We start from the raw sequence: 18,129 nt of genomic DNA, 5'->3' as shown, positions 1-18,129 counted from the left end.
GTGGACATTAAAAATAAACGAGCATTTTTATCAATATCATTTCACCGAAAATCACTTAAATACGTTAGTTAGGAATGCCTTTGTATTTTTATTTTTTGATGCTGCATTTAAGTGTATGTAACCTAGAGTTGGCGTATTGTTAATCGGATTACAAGTGCTCACAAAAACATATTTTTCTAACATCAACAACTTGACGTTAGGTTAGGCTGGTACAAAGAAATTTGCTTCTGATGTCTTTGACAGGTCAAAGTAGGCTGGACCGCTGACTAAGATTTAAATCCTACAAGTCAATTTTTTTCTTTGCGGTTTTTACTTTTAAATAAACAATTTCTGAAAATGTTAATCTCTGTGTTGCGAAATGTTGTCGTAAAACTGATGACGCATTCGCAAAAACTATGATGTAATGATCACATCTCAATTGCACTGACATACGCCTACGTAGCAAAATATTAAGTCTGCCCTTTAAAACAATAATCAGTTTTCTACAAACACTCATAAAAGGTAAGTTATGTACTTTTTAAAATCGTCTTTAAAATATAAAACATGCGTGGGTGAAATATCAAGTGCCACACAAATGTAAATAGATATTGTAACAAACTTGGAATTCTATTAATAGATTATTGGTGTTAAAGAAATAAGGTGTGGACTATTCTTTTTAATTATAAAATCGCTTTAACAAATTTCTATTCTTATATGCAACATTAATGGTAACATTTTAACCAATACGTGATTGGATAAATCATATCTCCAACGCAGAAACACAAACCCAATTAATTTAAAATCAAAAATTAATCATCAGAATAATGCTTTAAGCAATTTATTTAATGACACCACAAATATCTAAAGCATAGGTTTGCATAGGCAGCATATACTGTTTAAATGTTAAAGATTATTTTTAGATTGCAAAATTTTTGCTAGATATATTTAGAATAGAAGTTTAGGTTAGATGTTGTGTTATTAATAGGCAATGTGTGTAAAATTGTTCGTTAAGGTATGCAATTAGCGGGGAGGTAGTTTTTATGCGTGATTTTGTGGAAATATAGTTTGTGGAGTTTTAAAGTTGCGCGCTATTTAGTTATGACGTCAATTTTTGAGTTTATTTGATTTAAAATTTAAACGATTATATGAGAAAAATTTATTTTAAAAGTTAGAATTTTTAAATTGCCTATTTAGTATAGCTTTAATATATCATAATTTTTAGCAAATGTTTAAGTTAGAATCATATGTTATTTTAACATTAAAATATTTATAGTTGTTTTACAAGATTGTGTGTAGGTGTATACTTTATAAAGGGAATGGTTTCCTGAAATGGCTATTTTGTATAAAATACCGCCTAAACATTATGTTAATCTAAATTAAACGTCATCATTACAATCTTGACATTTATAAATGCCAATTGTGATTCATTTGTGTATATTATTATACAAGTATGATAAAATCATTATGTAAATTGGGATCTGTATACAAATCATAGTAGTAGTACCAGTAGAATACAATTTTTAATTAAGCTTAATCCATTAGGCGTGTGATCCACAGCACGTAGTACTTAAAAGTGGTTGCAGTTTTTTCTTTGTTTTGCCCTAGGAATTTGCGCGCCTGATTTTTTTATTAGGAATGCAGTTGGCCTTAGGAAGCTTGATGTTTTTTTATTTTGTTAAGCAACCACATTATGCTAAATAGCTGGTTTGGGGAATTTTTTTAAAAATTATTCTTAAGGCTATTTGTGTTTCTCGAATTATTTAACATATGTGCATATATACCCTAAGAAAATTTTATTTTAACTTAAAAAAAAAAATCAATATTGTTTTTTTAACAATATTTTTAAATACCCTTTTTTGTTTTTTAAATACATTTTAAATTATAATTTTTTGATAATTTACCAAGAAGTACTATATTAAAATTCTAATTTTAAGAATAACTAGATTTATTTGATAAATAAAATATGGTTCGAAATCGTTTGATTCTTTTTTATAAATATAATTTATTTAGTAGGTTTATTAATTAAATGATAAATTTAAATATGAACTTTTTTATATTTAAACCTAATTTTAACAAACGAACACGCATTCATTGATATTGTAATAGAAAGGTGAACTAAATTTAAAAGCAAAATACCGATCTTAATTTGTTAGTAATCAAACGAGTATTAAAATATAATAATAACAAAACAATAAAAAAAAAAATTTTACGCATTTTTGACTTATACTTTAACATTTTACTTAAATTTTCAACCAATTTTTTTTACTTTAATAGACAGCGAAAAGGACGATTTTTGACGGCGACCAGAACGCTATTAAATTATTCAAGCGTTAAACTCACACTGATTCGTTATTTAAAAAAAAAAACTTAAATAATGATTAAACGATATTTAGCTAGAGTTAAATCTTCATTTTAAATAGCAACATACAAAATAATAATACCAACAACATATTAAAATTTCAGAAAATTTAATCTTTAAATTTTAATAATAAAATATATTAATTAGTAATTAGTGACATTTAAATGTCGTAAATAGGAGGTTTGCGACTCGTTGGGATAATAACAAACATACTAAAAATTTAGAACTTTTACTTTTAAAGAACAAAAGTTATCGTCTTTCAAAATTCGGTCAAATAAGAATAAAAACAATTATAAATATAATTTATTTAGTAGGTTTATTAATTAAATTATAAATTTAAATATGAACTTTTTTATATTTAAACCTAATTTTAACAAACGAACACGCATTCATTGATATTGTAATAGAAAAGTAAACTAAATTTAAAAGCAAAATACCGATCTTAATTTTTTAGTAATAACAAGTATTAAAACATAATAATAACAAAACAATTAAAAAAAAATTTTACACATTTTTGACTTATATTTTAAAATTTTACTTAAATTTTCAACCAATATTTTTTACTTTAATAGACAGCGAAAAGGACGATTTTTGACGGCGACCAGAACGCTATTAAATTATTCAAGCGTTAAACTCACACTGATTCGTTATTTTATAAAAAAAATAAAATAATGATTAAACGATATTTAGCTAGAGTTAAATCTTCATTTTAAATAGCAACATACAAAATAATAATACCAACAACATATTAAAATTTCAGAAAATTTAATCTTTAAATTTTAAAATTAAAATATATTAATTAGTAATTAGTGACATTTAAATGTCGTTAATAGGAGGTTTGCGATTCGTTGGGATAATAACAAACATACTAAAAATTTAGAACTTTTACTTTTAAAGAACAAAAGTTATCGTCTTTCAAAATTTGTCGATTAAGAATAAAAACAATAATAAATACTAGATTTATTTGATAAATAAAATATGGTTCGAAATTGTTTGATTTTTTTTATAAATATAATTTATTTAGTAGGTTTATTAATTAAATTATAAATTTAAATATGAACTTTTTTATATTTAAACCTAATTTTAACAAGCGAACACGCACTCATTGATATTGTAATATAAAAGTAAACTAAATTTAAAAGCAAAATACCGATCTTAATTTTTTAGTAATCAAACAAGTATTAAAATATAATAATAACAAAACAATTAAAACTAAAATTTTACACATTGTTTACTTATATTTTAACATTTCACTTAAATTTTCAACCAATATTTTTTACTTTAATGGACAGCGAAAAGGACGATTTTTGACGGCGACCAGAACGCTATTAAATTATTCAAGCGTTAAACTCACACTGATTCGTTATTTTATAAAAAAACTTAAATAATGATTAAACGATATTTAGCTAGAGTTAAATCTTCATTTTAAATAGCAACATACAAAATAATAATACCAACAACATATTAAAATTTCAGCAAATTTAATCTTTAAATTTTAATAATAAAATATATTAATTAGTAATTAGTGACATTTAAATGTCGTTAATAGGAGGTTTGCGATTCGTTGGGATAATAACAAACATACTAAAAATTTAGAACTTTTAGTTTTAAAGAACAAAAGTTATCGTCTTTCAAAATTCGTCAAATAAGAATAAAAACAATAATAAATATAATGACAATAACAATATGTTTCGAAATCGAAGATTTCGAACCATAATAATGACAATAACAATATGTTTCGAAATCGAAGATTTCGAACCATAATAACTTCGTGGTTTACTTAACAACTTAAGATTATACAGCGTATATAACAACGTTGGTGGTATAGTATATAGGTATGTAAACAAATTTGAAAGTTTATAGAATTGTGTTTTATTTTAATCTTTAAAGTTTTATAGAATTACAGAATACTTGTGTAACTTGCGTTTTTGTTTTTATTTTTTTTAAATAAATTTTTGCGTGGCAGTTCTTTGAATTGAAGGTAGCATGTATTTTGTAAGACGTAATCTTTTCGATCTAGATTTTTTGGGAAAATATATTTTAGAATAATGTTGTAAATTTACCGCGCAAATCTCTGTTTAAAAATTGCGTGGGATTGTGGTTAAAAGAACATTTTTTTGTTTTGCCCTGAGTGAACTTTAAATTAGTAACAATTGTGAGGTGGTTCTTATGTAACTAAAGTTTATTTTTAATGTTATGTGAAAATTGTTTCTTAAATTAGATTGTTCATATTTTTAATATTTTTTTAGTTAAAACTTTGCCATCGGAATTTTTATATTATTTAATTTACAATTTATAGAATTAAGTGTAAAAAAATAACATTTTGGTTGGATAATCTTTTTTTAAACGTTTACAATTTTTTAAACATTAACATTTTTTGATCGAGGATAAATGCAGCTGCGCTAAAACACGCGTGGTGTTGTAGTACAGCGACTACACGTGATGTCATGTACAACTCCAAGTACTGTAATAAAGTTGAGCGAAAACGTGAGTTTGTTTTACGTTTGTTTATTTTATTTTAAAGAAATATTTAACAAAAAGGCAGTTTATACTAAAAATCAAGCTATTGAAGTTTGAAATTCAATTGTAAAGTTTGCAATACCTTAGTATGATTTATTGTGTTTAATAACTTTTAAACTAAATGACGCAATATTGATCCAAACAACGGCAATAAATTACGCAACATTTTCATACCATTAATGACCTTTTCTTACCTTGTAACAGTTGAAATTTTACTAACAAATACCATACTAACATAGTAAAGAAATAGTCTATATTCTAACTGTATATTTTTTGTATAGCCTATTCTGATATAGCTAAAGACTAGAATTAGCAAATCGTATAAAGATAAGAATGACTTTATCTCAAACATGTTTGATGATTTTAAGACATTCACCCAAAAGAATGATTCCAAAAATGCAAGTGAATTCTGTATTGAGGTAAAACTTTAATTTAGATTACAAATATTTAAAAAAGTAAAAAAATGTTCTACAAATTTTTGCCTTTTTTGTTTAGAATTCCTTCAGCAAAGTTCACAACTGAAACAAACTCAAAGAAAGAATCTGCTGAGGATGCAAAACCAGAAACACAAGAAAATAACAAACTTGAGGAAGAAATTAAAAAGTTGAAAGAATCAACTGAAGATTTTAAGGTAAAATATTGTTTATACATAAAAATCATTTGACTTAATTAATATTTGAAAAACTGTTTATGAAATATTCATTTAATTTTTTTTGTATATATTTTTATTATTGATATGGGAAGGTCGAATGGCGACCTAAACATAGAGTTACATTTATATTGACCCAGTATCGAGTTGCCTGTGGCAGTTTGGGACATTATATAGCCATAATCGCCGATAATTATGCTGCTGATTTGGTGTTGGCTTAGCAGGAGTTATATTGTTTATAGGGCTTTACTCAAGGGCGCTACAGCTGATGGCAGTGGGGATTGAACCCACGACCTCATGTGTGGTGTAGCAAATGTTCTTAATACTAGACCACACTGTCGGTTAATATTACATATATATACAACCTTCATTTAATTTTCTGTAGTCAAGGGTGTTTATATTATATCCAGGGTATTATTTATATTTGATCTCATTAAGTTAATATAAATAAGTAATTTTACCAACGTCCTTCAAATTTAGGAAAAATATCAAAGATCTTTAGCCGAAACCGAGAATGTAAGAATGCGGCTACGAAAAGAAATCACTGATGTCAAATCATATGGAATTCAATCCTTTTGCAAAGATTTATTAACTGTTGCTGACGTGCTTAAAATGGCAGTAGACAGTATTCCAAAAGAAGAGATAACAAATAAAAACACCTCCGAAACTTGGAAATCGTTTTACAACGGAGTCGTTTTAACTGACAAAGAAATGCACAAAGTATTCGAAAGACACGGCCTACTGGTGGTCAAGCCCGAAATCGGGGATAAATTTAACCCGAATGAACATGAGGCATTATTTGAAGTCCCTTCTACTGATTTAGAACCTGGGCATATAGCGCATTTACAAAGAATTGGGTATCAACTTAAACAAAGAACAATAAGACCCCCTCAAGTTGGAGTTAGCAAGAAAGTCGCTGAGTAAAATATAATTCTTTATATTTTGGTTATCCTGATAAGAAAATGAGGTTGCTTTATCCAGGAGTTTTGTTATACCTGTTGGCATTTTTAATGTGTATTGACCAATACACCAATTACATACTCTTACGGTTTAATTTTTAGATTAAAGTTTTCTGGTTTACCACTATTAATAGCTTTTTTTGTCTTTTTTTCTTAAAAAAGGTTGTTAAAGTTATGCTGCTTAAAATATAACTTAATTGTCAACTGTATAGTGTGATATGCCTACATTCAAATAAATTCATAGCAATTTTGCAAATTTGTACCCATCTGAATGTTAAATTATTGTGTGATAATAGCAACCTTAGCCATTTTAAGCAAAAAAACAAGCAATTCATTAATTTTTGATTTATTTGGAACATAATAGGTTAAACTACCTTTCTATTAACTTAAAGGCAGCCACAGCTGGTAGCATAAACTTGTCTAATAAGTTGATCTCCTGAATGTATTTCACCATCAATTCTTTTAATGTAGTGGTGTCCACGATATTTGATAGGCACACAACAAAGCAGTTTCTGCAAAAAAAAAGAAGACAGTCTTTTAACATTGAAAAATCTTTTTTTTACTAGTGGTAGGATTTAAAACGACTGCAGGTTTTTCTAATTTAACAATTTTACCATCTAGTTGTTAATAAATTTATTAAGCCATAGCAAAACTTACTGATTTAAGTAATATAGCATGATTTGGAGCACTTGTATGAAGAGGTTTATGACAAACTCCAAAACAATCACCAATGTCCCAAACTCGTTTCGCATTTTCTGCCCAACTCATATTTAAGCCCTGTACCAACAAAAATTTACAAATTAAAATGAATTACTACTTTGTAATTGTTAAAAATTATGAAATACTCGTGTAAAAAATGAGGGAGCTTTGACAAAAAAGGAGTCAAGATGGCAGGATTGCAACGCAGGGTAATTTTTTGATATTTCGTTTCTTCGGCTTGAACGTCTTGAGCGCAATATTGGTCTTGTTTGGGTAGTATTAACATTTCCCCCGTTTGTAAGGGACTCTAGGGGTTAACAAAAAGTTATGTTGCGCCATATAAATTAAACTACACCAAACCTATACTTTTACTGCAAGCTCTTGTAACATAAAAAAAAGTTGAAAATCTTTGTTTTATTGAAGTAAAAATAGCAAGGCTACTTTGCAAAACAAAGATAAAAAATAATTACCTTGAAACCTTAATAAATGCTGACGAAAGTTGTTGTTATCTTCGTTGTTTTCTGCGCTGTTATCAAAAGGTTCAAAATGCAGAACTATCCCAACTATTCTCTTTATAATTCCAGCATAAGCACGACTAGCTAAATTGCATTTTAAAAGGCATTAATTTATCGGTAAACTTCTCTACAGCAGGCTATGTGTGAAGCTACAGAGCATATATTTCTCACTTATATAATAAGAATTATTTTTACTTGGGTGAAGATATTGAATCCTAGGTTTAACTTGAACATTCAATTCAAGGTCACGTCGTTGGTTGTACCAGTCAGAGACTGCTTCTTTTTGTAAATCCAACACCATTAACGTACCTTCAGCAATGCCACAGGAACTCTATAAAATATACAAAATAATAAGTCCTTGTTTAAATGATTTTACAAGTTGTTATTTTTTATTTTATTTTATGTTTTAATAGATTAGTTACGTGAGCTCCAGCATGTAGTTGTATAGGACTGGTTTGGCCGTTGTTTATCTGAACAAGAGTTGTGTATCGTCCTAATTGTTCATTTAAATGTACAGGACTTGATCTAACTAACACAAGTTCAGCACCAAGTAAACGGCTTTGGAAAAACCTATAGTAAAAAAGCGTTAAAATAAAGTATGGGCAGAGTTTTAAACTATATACTTTGACCCAAAGCATTATGTATTGGCACTTACTTTATAACAGAACGTTTAATGTTAACCACGCCAGTTGTGCGATCCCATTTCTGTTTTAAAACGACTGGAACGACTGTCGCGGAGTTTTTACGCAGGTGGAAAAAGTTACGCCAATATCGATGAACGTTTTTTGATTCTGAATGACAGGAAGCAGTTATATCTAATAAAGTATTTTCCAAGCTATCTTCTTCGTTTCGCCAGTTTGTTAAAGCTGAAAAACGTAAATTTACATTAATTTTCTCGAACAAATTACAATAAATACGAGACGTTAAAATATGTATTCTGCTGTTCTTAGCCAACTCCAAATATTTTACATATTTAAAGATGATTTCTTGGTTACCTGAAATATAACTAAACATTGAATTTGCAATTATCTTGTGTTGCCAAAATCCTAAATTGTTGTTGACATAACTTGATTGTTCTAAAAGTTGGTTATCATTTCAAAAAGGCATAAGTTTGGTAGACCAATTTTTTAGATTTGTTTTTGACTTTTAATAATTTAAGAAAAACTTGCATATACCTAGAGAGGCCTTTTTTAGTTTCTTGATATAATTCAAACATTTTTTTCGTTTTAAGATGCTAGGCATAGCAGTAATCTTTCCTGTACTAAAAGTTCAATAAAATTGTGTATACATAACTTTAAATATAAGCACGAAAATTTTATTTTGTATGGTTCTTACTTGTTTCTGTTCTTGATACAATTGATCATAAACCGTTCTTCTAGTTTTGGAAAAGTTTGCTGTTTTGAGATAACAATAAAGTAAAAGAAAACCGCACAAAAAATAAGATGCTTCATTACCTTTTAAATCACTTTAAAAAGATAACACATCTAAAAAAAACTTTGACGTATTACAAGTTAAACTGATTCGACATAAAAACTATTTTTAAAACTAGAAATACAAGTTAAATAACTGAGTTTATACAGTTAAATAATAAACTAGAAAATAAATCGGCTAATTTGTTGCTTTTTGTACAGGGATTAAGCAAGGTTTATGCATTGAGGCAAAACTTGAAACTGCAACTTAACAAATTGTGAAATTAGCCGCAAAACATCAGATGTGGTTAGAAAAAACTATGTCAACAAACTTTGAGATTCTAAACACTTGTTTAAATCTTTAAAGCAATATGATGTGATATTATAAAATAAACAAAATGTATAATCATAATATTGCTTTTACATTACACATTTAATAAAATGTTTTTATTTAGAAGTTAATTGAGGCTACGTTATATTATGATTAATTATAGCAATTTTTTGTGCAAAACATGAACATTTAGAAATATGTTTATATGTTTTTTTACTAAAAAAAAACATAAGGGTATATTAGCCACGGTTGCTCAAAGCATGATTTTGCAAATTTTTGTTTGTGAAAATTGTTAAAACACTCTACATATGTTGTTTTTCTACTGCTGGCCAATATGGTTTACAATATACGGCAAACGTGGTGTTATCTCATGTAAGAAAAACACAAAAAACTTGCAAGTAAGTACTTAATTAAAGGAAGCTATTGGCACGATGTTCTATAGATGAGGAAGATGTTTTATATACAGTATGTCATGACTAATATTATGCCAACAGTAGAGGTTCCGACAATATTGGCTTAGTCAAAAAATGTTCCGTAAAAACATTTCCTTATTTTCGGTAAAACACATAAGGCCTTCTATGAGTAACGTTGTTATTTTTTTACCAAGAAACTTATTAAAACATAATGTTTGTTTATCCTTAATATTAATAAATTCTGATCATATATAACACAGTTTTGATTTAGTTAAATAAATTTTTTTTTAAAACAGCATCACCTTTCTTATTATTACTAAAAATTTGTAAATGATGCGGTATAAATATTATAACTAATATCTTTGCTACAAATTATTGAACAATTGTTGTGTTTTTATTTAGTTGTGCAAGAAGTTGTTAGCGCCATTAATTTTGAACTATTTTTTTTTATCTTGAGTGTGTTTTAAATGTAATAATAAAAATTATTTGTATCAAATAGATTCGAATTTCAATTTAGTTTTAGCAAACTTATGATATTTAAAATTAAAAGTTTAGACCAAATAAAATAAAAAATAAAAAAATCGTGTCGAAAAAATCTAAATTTTAAAAAAGGGTTTTCGCTTTGCAAAAAGTTAACATACTGGTCTTGCCATCCTGAATTAGGCGTATCCGTATATGGCTTTTCCGTTAAGAAACAATTTTTACGTTTATTTATTAATTTTAGTATCCAATATAAGGCACTTTTAAATCTGCTTTACACCACTTTTCGCATCAACCTTTAAGTGCTGATAACTTAAAAAACGACTTTTATTTAAAATATTTTGACCTAAAATTTGTTTTTATACATAGATAAAAGTATTAGATTTAACCCTTTTTAATTATTGATACTCTTTTGTATTCAAAATGAACAAGTTACTTATCTTGATGTTGGTTGTTGGTCTCTTGGTCTCCACTGATGCTTGGCGTCGTCGACGACGAAGGTAAAGTTGTTATAAATGTTTAAAAATGTCCAATTTTCAACATTTTTGTGTATTTTTTACAGATGGTTCAAGAAAATAGTCAGCGCAGCAACCAAGGTTGTAAGTCATCCATTGACCCAAGCAGCCATAGGTGCAGTTGGCGACGAAGATAAATTGAACCACGAGGTTTGTTTGCCATGTTTTTGATAAATACTGACTTCAAGGCCTAAACCAAAAAACCTAAGAAGCTTGTAATTGTAAAACCTTTGTGTTGAATACATTTTTTAACACTTTTTAAAAAAAAAGCGGGAAATTTATCATAAAATACTTTAGCTTATTAACATAACAAGGTCAGAATTCAAACAATTTTACGTTTTTTTAGAATCAAATGAGAGATGAAATGGATCACATCAACAATTTAGATGAGGAAGATCTGCGCAATCTTCTTCAAGAATTAGGTATTGGCACAATTATATTTATGGGCTGTATACGCTGTATAAAAAACGTAATATTTTTTAAATTTTTAAATTTTATTTTTTGTTTTTATTTCAGACCAGGAAAATGATCTCGAGTAAAATGAAAGACCTTGCACAACAACGACTTGAAAATGGAACTCATTTTTGTTTAATTATACTTTAAGAGAGTTAAAATTTTTTGCAAAAATAAAATAAAAAATGTTTATATACAGAATAAATTGCATTGCTACAAAAGTTGTCTTAAAAAAGAGTAAAAAACTATTTATATTTCAAAGTAGGTGTTTTACACTAAATTACGGGGCAATTTTTAGTATAATACACTTTATACGGAAGTGCCTATTGTAATAAATAGTATTAGGCTTATATGCAACACAAGGCTTATATGCATTACAGACACATCTGTTGTACTGGCAAAAACTTTAATTAGGTCTAGCGAATATTTCCTTTAAAAACACGATTGCATTTAGTTTAAAATTGTAGCGATAATTCACAAGATTTACTAATATATTTTCTGCATAAAAGGCAATAATTGATAAAAAATGCTTAAAACAAATTAAATCTATCGTGAGTTAATGGTTTGTTTATAATAATAAAAATCATTTGGTAATGGAAGTACCTTTAAAAGACGCTTTAGATAAATTTAGCCCACACCAATCATAAATAAATAGTTTGTAATATACTTGGGTGGTTAGTTACCTCAAGTATGAAAGCCTTTTTAAAGGGCAAGGTTCTGACTCATTTTCCTGCTTTGCATATATATTGTTTCCTGAGATAAGGCTATAAAAGAATAAACAAGTGGGAAGTTCTTTATATTTCTATTATATTCTTGCAAAGTTGTTTGAGAAGAATAAAAAGGTAGTTATTACTAAGATTGGTAATAAACACTTGTGCAATTTATAGCCATATTAACGTTATCTATTATATATTTTCCAGGCAAAATGAACAAGTTACTTGTCTTGATGTTGATCATTGGTCTTTTGGTGTCAACTGATGCTTGGCGTCGTCGACGAAGCTCTCGCAGACGAAAGTAAGCTGATTGTTGTAAATATTGTAAAAATCCCAAGCTTTTAATTCCCTCGTATTTTTTGCAGTTGGTTCAAGGCGGTGGGCAAAGTAGTTAAACATGTGCACAAAATTGCTACACACCCAGTGACCTCTCATGTTGTAGGATTAGTAGGTGACGAGGAACAATTAAGCAACGAAGTAAGTAAATATATCTTTGTATAAGGCCGACTTTGAGGTATTAAAAAAAAAGTTATATCGCAAAAATACTTGAGAGCTTATTGACACTCTAATATCAAAATTCAAACAATTTTACGTTTTTTTAGAATCAAATGAATGACGAAATGGATCAGATCAACAATTTGGATGAAGAAGATTTGCATAATCTTCTCCAAGAATTAGGTATTAGCTCAAATTATTAAACGTTTAAACCTGGTTATTTTTATAGACTGTCATTTTATAGACTGTAGGAAATTAACTTTGTCTATTTTTAAATTTGTTTTTTGTTTGTATTTTAGACGAGGAAAATAATCTTGAGTAAAACGAAAGACCCTGCATGGCAACGACATAAAAATGGCACCACCATTTTAATATATTCTTAAGAAAGTTAAAATTTTTTGAAAGTTAATTAAAAAATATTTGTACTCAGAATAAACTGCCATGTCAATAAAACGTTGTCTTTTTTAAAAATATTTTATTGCACTTTTTTGCCAGGGTTATATTAAATTACACTCTTTTAAAAGCAAATAGGCTCTTTATAAGAAAGCTCGTATATGCAACACTATGTTAATTAATACAGAGTTACTACTTAAACCATATACAAAGTTAAAGCTTTGACTTGATTGGTCAAATATTTTATTTTTGAACTAGATTGCATCTAATTTAAAATATTGATATTTATTCATACAATAACCCATCTCATTTGCTTATTTATTGTAGTAAAAGGAATAAGTCACGTGGTCTAAATAGCATTTTTTGTAACCTTATTTTGGCGCTAAAGTTTTGTCACGTGACACCATGTTTTGTTTTTTTCCGTGGACGCCCAATGTTTTTGAAATCCCAAACATTTTAATTAATTTTTTCCGCTTGTTGTTTGAAAAAAATATGTTCTAAAAAATTTCTGTTATTAACAACCTAAAAGTATCGTGATTTGGCTAATTACTTAAACGGAAACAATTAAGTGTTAGTAGGATAAATAAAAACATATTGCCTTAAATGTTACAACGTTGGTATAGAGCAAAGATATTTTAATGTTGAAAAAAAGATTCTTTGAAAAAATTTTGATTAAATTTTCGTTTTTTTAAATATCTAAGAAATGACAATTTTTTTGACTTGAAAATCGAATTTTCTTTAAAAAAAAATATTTCAAACTCTATCTTAAACTCTGGTATTATTAGTACACGGCAATTGTTATTGTCTTTTTAATAATAAGATAAGAATGGTGCCAACCCACGAAAATTAATAAAACTTATTGAATTAGTTTATATATTAACAACAGTTAACCACAATTTAATTTCCTTGATTTTAACTTTTGTAATAATAGTTATATCGATGCATTAAAAATAAAAAATATCAGCATCATTATTATTATTTTTACTATAAATTATTATTTTTTACTATAACGACACGGTAAAAATCTAATAATAAAATTATATAATTTTTTTTTAATTTTTAGCAAATTTATAATACTTAAATTTAATTTTTCAGGCTTATATAGTTTGCATAAATTTAAAAAATAATAAAATGCAAAATAGCATGTTGGAAAAATTCATAAACATTAAAAAAGAGATTTTTGTTATGCTTATGTAAAATTAGCATATTGCTCATTCTATCCTGAATGGGGCGTATCCGTGAATCGCTCTTCCGCTAAAAAAAGTTTTTTTACGTTTATTTATTACTTTAAGCGTCTAATATAAGACTCGTATAAAGCTACATTACACCACATATACCATAATTACTAGTTGCTAATAACTTTTAAATTATAAAGACGAATTATATGTAAAAAATGTTCACTAAATTTTTTTTTATGTAGATTGTAGTATTAGAATTAACACTTTTTAGTTAGTAATACTTTCTTGAATTCAAAATGAACAAGTTACTCATCTTGATGTTGGTTATTGGTCTCTTGGTTTCAACTGATGCTTGGCGTCGTCGACGAAGCTCCCGCAGACGCAGAAGGTAACGCAAATTTAAATGTTTAAAGAGTTAACAGTTCTTAATATTTTCGTTTATCATTTTACAGATGGTTTAAGAAAGTAGTCAGCACAGTTGGAAAGATCGCGACACATCCTATTACCCATGCAGTTATAGGAGCAGTTGGCGATGAAGAAAAATTAAGTCACGAGGTAAATTTTTGTACAAAAGCTGACTATAAGGCTTGAATAAATAAACTTTACCCAAACAGGCTTTTAGTATCAAATTCTAATCCTGAATTACTATTTTTTTTCAAAGTTTATTAACATTAGTTTATTAACATTCTAATGTTAAAAATCAAACAATTTTACGTTTTTTTAGAATCAAATGAACGATGAAATGGATCAGATCAACAAAATGGACGAGGAAGATTTGCGTGATCTTCTTGAGGAATTAGGTACTAACACAACTAATTAAATACTTAAGCCTGGTCATTTTTCTACACCGTAAATTTTTTTTCCAATATAACGCGAAGTTTTTTGTATACTTTTATTTTATACTTTTTTTTTGTTTTCTAGACAACGAAGATGATCTTGAGTAAAATAAAGGACCCTGAATGAAAACGACTTGAACATGGAACTCAATTTTTGTTTAATTATATTTAAAAAAAAATTAAAATTGTGTGCGAAAATTAAATAAAAAATATTGTACTCAGTATAAACTGTATTGTTAATATAAACTGCAAAGATCTTTAAAAAAGGATTTTAAAACTTATAATATTTAAAATATGCTTTTAACACTATATGCCAAAGTCTTTTCTATTTTATAGTACACTTTATAAGGGAAAAATGGGCTTTTAAGAATAAATATATTCTCAAAAAAAGATAATGTTTTAGTAAAAATTATTAAATAAATGAATATTTGTACCTAAAATAAACCGCTTTGTAATAGCGAAACGGCGTCTTATTTAAAAAAAAATTAGAGTAATTACTATTTTATCACGTCTATTTTTTTTACAAAAGATCCTTTTAAGAGAATGAGATATTATAAGAAAGGCAGCTATATGAAAAACTTTTATAAACAATAAATACGTTAAAAAACATACAAAGTTAAAGCTTTAACTAAATTCGGCAAATATTTTTTGCATTTAATTTGTTTATAAAGTTAAAAATTTATTTGTTTTTTTTTAGTTCGCATGATTGGATAAATTTTCTTTGTAAGCCCTTTTGGGCGCCAAGGTTTTGTCACGTGATATTCTGTTTTTTTATATATATCTTTATCCTCGATGTGGGAAGGTCGAATGCGCGACCTAAACATAGAGTAGCAACCGTTACCCCGACCCAGTCTTGAGATGCTTGTGGCAGTTCAGAATATTATAGATTATAATTGCTTGATAATTGAGCTGCCGATTTAGTATTGGCTCAGCAGAAGTTTACACCGTTTATAGCGCCGTTCTCATTAGGGATTAAACCCACGACCTCATGGTGGTGTAACAAGTATTCCTACCAATACATCACGCTGTTGGTTTTGTTTTCTGTAAACCCCAAGTGCGTTTTTAATCTCCTCCATTTTTGTATTTTGACATTTTAAAATTTTGTTATATGAATCTTAACAAAAAAGCAACCTGTTTTTAAAAAGGCCAATTAATTTGTTAATGTGGAATTGACTAAATAAATATTGGTTTTAATTTTTAATTAGGTGAAACAATTTTAAATAGGATGTTATTTTATATTTTCTTTTTGAAATAACTTTTTAACACGAATTTTTGAATATGAATCTCAATTATGTTTATTTACTATTAACTTATGCGACTTAAGTAATTATCGAAAATGTATTTTAGCATGGTTTTTCACAAAACTTATTTATTAATTACTCAAACTTGCATAAAAATTTCAATGGTTTTAATTACACTAAATCAGCTAATTTTATTGTTTTTAAAACCTTAAAATAGGCAAAAAGTTTTAAAGAATGAAAGAATATTAAATATGTGAAAGGGTTTATACAAAAATTGCTTTTCAATATTTTTAATTTTCGCAGTTATCGCTATTTTCTATAGAGCTATAAAGGTTTATTAAATTTTTAAATTCTTCTATAAATTTTTCAACTTGCAAAGTTGATTGACTTTTTTTAGCTGGATCAGGAAAATGGAGAAAGAAGATTATAAAAGAACCTCTAAAACTATTTGCAATTTAAAAACGAATTTTCAGTATTTGAGTAAAGTACATAATGTCGTTTTTAAACTTAGCCAAAATGAATAAGTTACTTATTCTGATGTTGGTCATTGGATTTTTAGTTTCGACTAATGCCTTTGGTCGGCGTCGGCGTAGGTCCAAAGCATCTAGCTGCAGAAGGTAACTAATTTAGAGAGTCTTTCATACACTTTCCTTTCATTTCGTTTAAGGCAATCAGCGTTGTAAAATTAGCATATTGCTCATTCTATCCTGAATGGGGCGTATCCGTGAATCGCTCTTCCGCTAAAAAAAAGTTTTTTTACGTTTATTTATTACTTTAAGCGTCCAATATAAGACTCGTATAAAGCTACATTACACCACATATACCATAATTACTAGTTGCTAATAACTTTTAAATTATAAAGACGAATTATGTGTAAAAAATGTTCACTAAATTTTTTTTTATGTAGATTGTAGTATTAGAATTAACACTTTTTAGTTAGTAATACTTTCTTGAATTCAAAATGAACAAGTTACTCATCTTGATGTTGGTTATTGGTCTCTTGGTTTCAACTGATGCTTGGCGTCGTCGACGAAGCTCCCGCAGACGCAGAAGGTAACGCAAATTTAAATGTTTAAAGAGTTAACAGTTCTTAATATTTTCGTTTATCATTTTACAGATGGTTTAAGAAAGTAGTCAGCACAGTTGGAAAGATCGCGACACATCCTATTACCCATGCAGTTATAGGAGCAGTTGGCGATGAAGAAAAATTAAGTCACGAGGTAAATTTTTGTACAAAAGCTGACTATAAGGCTTGAATAAATAAACTTTACCCAAACAGGCTTTTAGTATCAAATTCTAATCCTGAATTACTATTTTTTTCAAAGTTTATTAACATTAGTTTATTAACATTCTAATGTTAAAAATCAAACAATTTTACGTTTTTTTAGAATCAAATGAACGATGAAATGGATCAGATCAACAAAATGGACGAGGAAGATTTGCGTGATCTTCTTGAGGAATTAGGTACTAACACAACTAATTAAATACTTAAAGCCTGGTCATTTTTCTAGTTGTAAAATTGTTTTCCAATATAACGCAAAGTTTTTTGTATATTTTTATTTTATACTTTTTTTTTGTTTTCTAGACAACGAAGATGATCTTGAGTAAAATAAAGGACCCTGAATGAAAACGACTTGAACATGGAACTCAATTTTTGTTTAATTATATTTAAAAGAAAATTAAAATTGTTTGCGAAAATTAAATAAAAAATATTGTACTCAGTATAAAACTGCATTGTTAATATAAACTGCAAAGATCTGAAAAATAGGTTTTAAAACTATTATTATTTAAAATAGCTATTAATATTTAAAAAAAATATTTAACACTATATGGCAAAGTCTTTTCTATTTTATAGTACACTTTATAAGAGAAACATGAGCGTTATTAAGACATTTGTCGAACTTAAATATATTCCTAAAAAATAAAATACAAAGTTTGAAGCTTTAAATAAAAAATACAAAGTTGAAGCTTTAACTTTTAACTTTCAACTAA

General features: G+C 27.4%; 2 protein-coding genes and 4 long non-coding RNA genes across 7 annotated transcripts; 5 read left to right on the top strand and 1 right to left on the bottom strand.

Annotated features, from left to right (window-relative positions):
- Positions 1-4,690: 4,690 nt before the first annotated feature.
- On the top strand, positions 4,691-6,716 carry LOC145745509 (grpE protein homolog 1, mitochondrial-like). 2 transcript variants are annotated; one of them, XM_082563607.1, is made up of 4 exons: positions 4,691-4,825; positions 5,140-5,277; positions 5,354-5,489; positions 5,988-6,716. In XM_082563607.1, exons 2-4 carry the CDS (start codon positions 5,192-5,194, stop codon positions 6,429-6,431), a joined length of 666 nt encoding a protein of 221 aa, XP_082419733.1. In that variant the 5' UTR covers positions 4,691-4,825; positions 5,140-5,191; the 3' UTR covers positions 6,432-6,716. The 2 variants fall into 2 exon arrangements, with proteins under 2 accessions (XP_082419733.1, XP_082419734.1); XM_082563608.1 differs by lacking the exon at positions 4,691-4,825 and having other exon boundaries at positions 4,859-5,277.
- A 136-nt stretch (positions 6,717-6,852) lies between these two features.
- LOC145745089 (uncharacterized) lies at positions 6,853-9,154 on the bottom strand. The gene is made up of 10 exons (XM_082563079.1): positions 9,016-9,154; positions 8,856-8,941; positions 8,676-8,756; positions 8,336-8,546; positions 8,103-8,250; positions 7,876-8,011; positions 7,636-7,764; positions 7,312-7,472; positions 7,124-7,243; positions 6,853-6,978 (listed from the first exon to the last, which is right to left on the bottom strand). The coding sequence occupies exons 1-10, from the start codon at positions 9,129-9,131 to the stop codon at positions 6,853-6,855; spliced, it is 1,314 nt and encodes a 437-aa protein (XP_082419205.1). The 5' UTR covers positions 9,132-9,154.
- Positions 9,155-10,680: 1,526 nt separating this feature from the next.
- On the top strand, positions 10,681-11,477 carry LOC145746149 (uncharacterized). Its single transcript, XR_014281293.1, has 4 exons — positions 10,681-10,813; positions 10,876-10,978; positions 11,175-11,250; positions 11,345-11,477. It is a non-coding gene; the product is annotated as an uncharacterized LOC145746149 (long non-coding RNA).
- A 610-nt stretch (positions 11,478-12,087) lies between these two features.
- LOC145746084 (uncharacterized) lies at positions 12,088-12,925 on the top strand. Its single transcript, XR_014281280.1, has 5 exons — positions 12,088-12,123; positions 12,202-12,295; positions 12,360-12,471; positions 12,597-12,672; positions 12,789-12,925. It is a non-coding gene; the product is annotated as an uncharacterized LOC145746084 (long non-coding RNA).
- A 1,381-nt stretch (positions 12,926-14,306) lies between these two features.
- LOC145746108 (uncharacterized) lies at positions 14,307-15,116 on the top strand. Its single transcript, XR_014281286.1, has 4 exons — positions 14,307-14,448; positions 14,513-14,615; positions 14,785-14,860; positions 14,982-15,116. It is a non-coding gene; the product is annotated as an uncharacterized LOC145746108 (long non-coding RNA).
- A 1,932-nt stretch (positions 15,117-17,048) lies between these two features.
- LOC145746110 (uncharacterized) lies at positions 17,049-17,859 on the top strand. The gene is made up of 4 exons (XR_014281287.1): positions 17,049-17,190; positions 17,255-17,357; positions 17,526-17,601; positions 17,723-17,859. It is a non-coding gene; the product is annotated as an uncharacterized LOC145746110 (long non-coding RNA).
- Positions 17,860-18,129: the final 270 nt, after the last annotated feature.

The sequence above is a fragment of the Corella eumyota genome, chromosome 3, assembly GCF_963082875.1.
Source record: "Corella eumyota chromosome 3, kaCorEumy4.1, whole genome shotgun sequence".
NCBI classification, from domain to species: domain Eukaryota; kingdom Metazoa; phylum Chordata; class Ascidiacea; order Phlebobranchia; family Corellidae; genus Corella; species Corella eumyota.
The sequence above is the reverse complement of the archived record's forward strand: the minus strand, read 5'-3'. Positions and strand labels throughout refer to the sequence as shown.

Bases quoted from the DNA above. Each gene is read 5' to 3' on its own strand.
- LOC145745509 (XM_082563607.1), top strand. From the start codon at position 5,192: ATGACTTTATCTCAAACATGTTTGATGATTTTAAGACATTCACCCAAA. The intron at 5,278-5,353 runs GTAAAACTTTAA...TTTTTTGTTTAG, and splicing joins CAAGTGAATTCTGTATTGAG to AATTCCTTCAGCAAAGTTCA. The intron at 5,490-5,987 runs GTAAAATATTGT...CTTCAAATTTAG, and splicing joins AATCAACTGAAGATTTTAAG to GAAAAATATCAAAGATCTTT.
- LOC145745089 (XM_082563079.1), bottom strand. From the start codon at position 9,131: ATGAAGCATCTTATTTTTTGTGCGGTTTTCTTTTACTTTATTGTTATC. The intron at 8,942-9,015 runs GTAAGAACCATA...TTGAACTTTTAG, and splicing joins TGTATCAAGAACAGAAACAA to TACAGGAAAGATTACTGCTA. The intron at 8,251-8,335 runs GTAAGTGCCAAT...TTTTTACTATAG, and splicing joins ATTAAACGTTCTGTTATAAA to GTTTTTCCAAAGCCGTTTAC.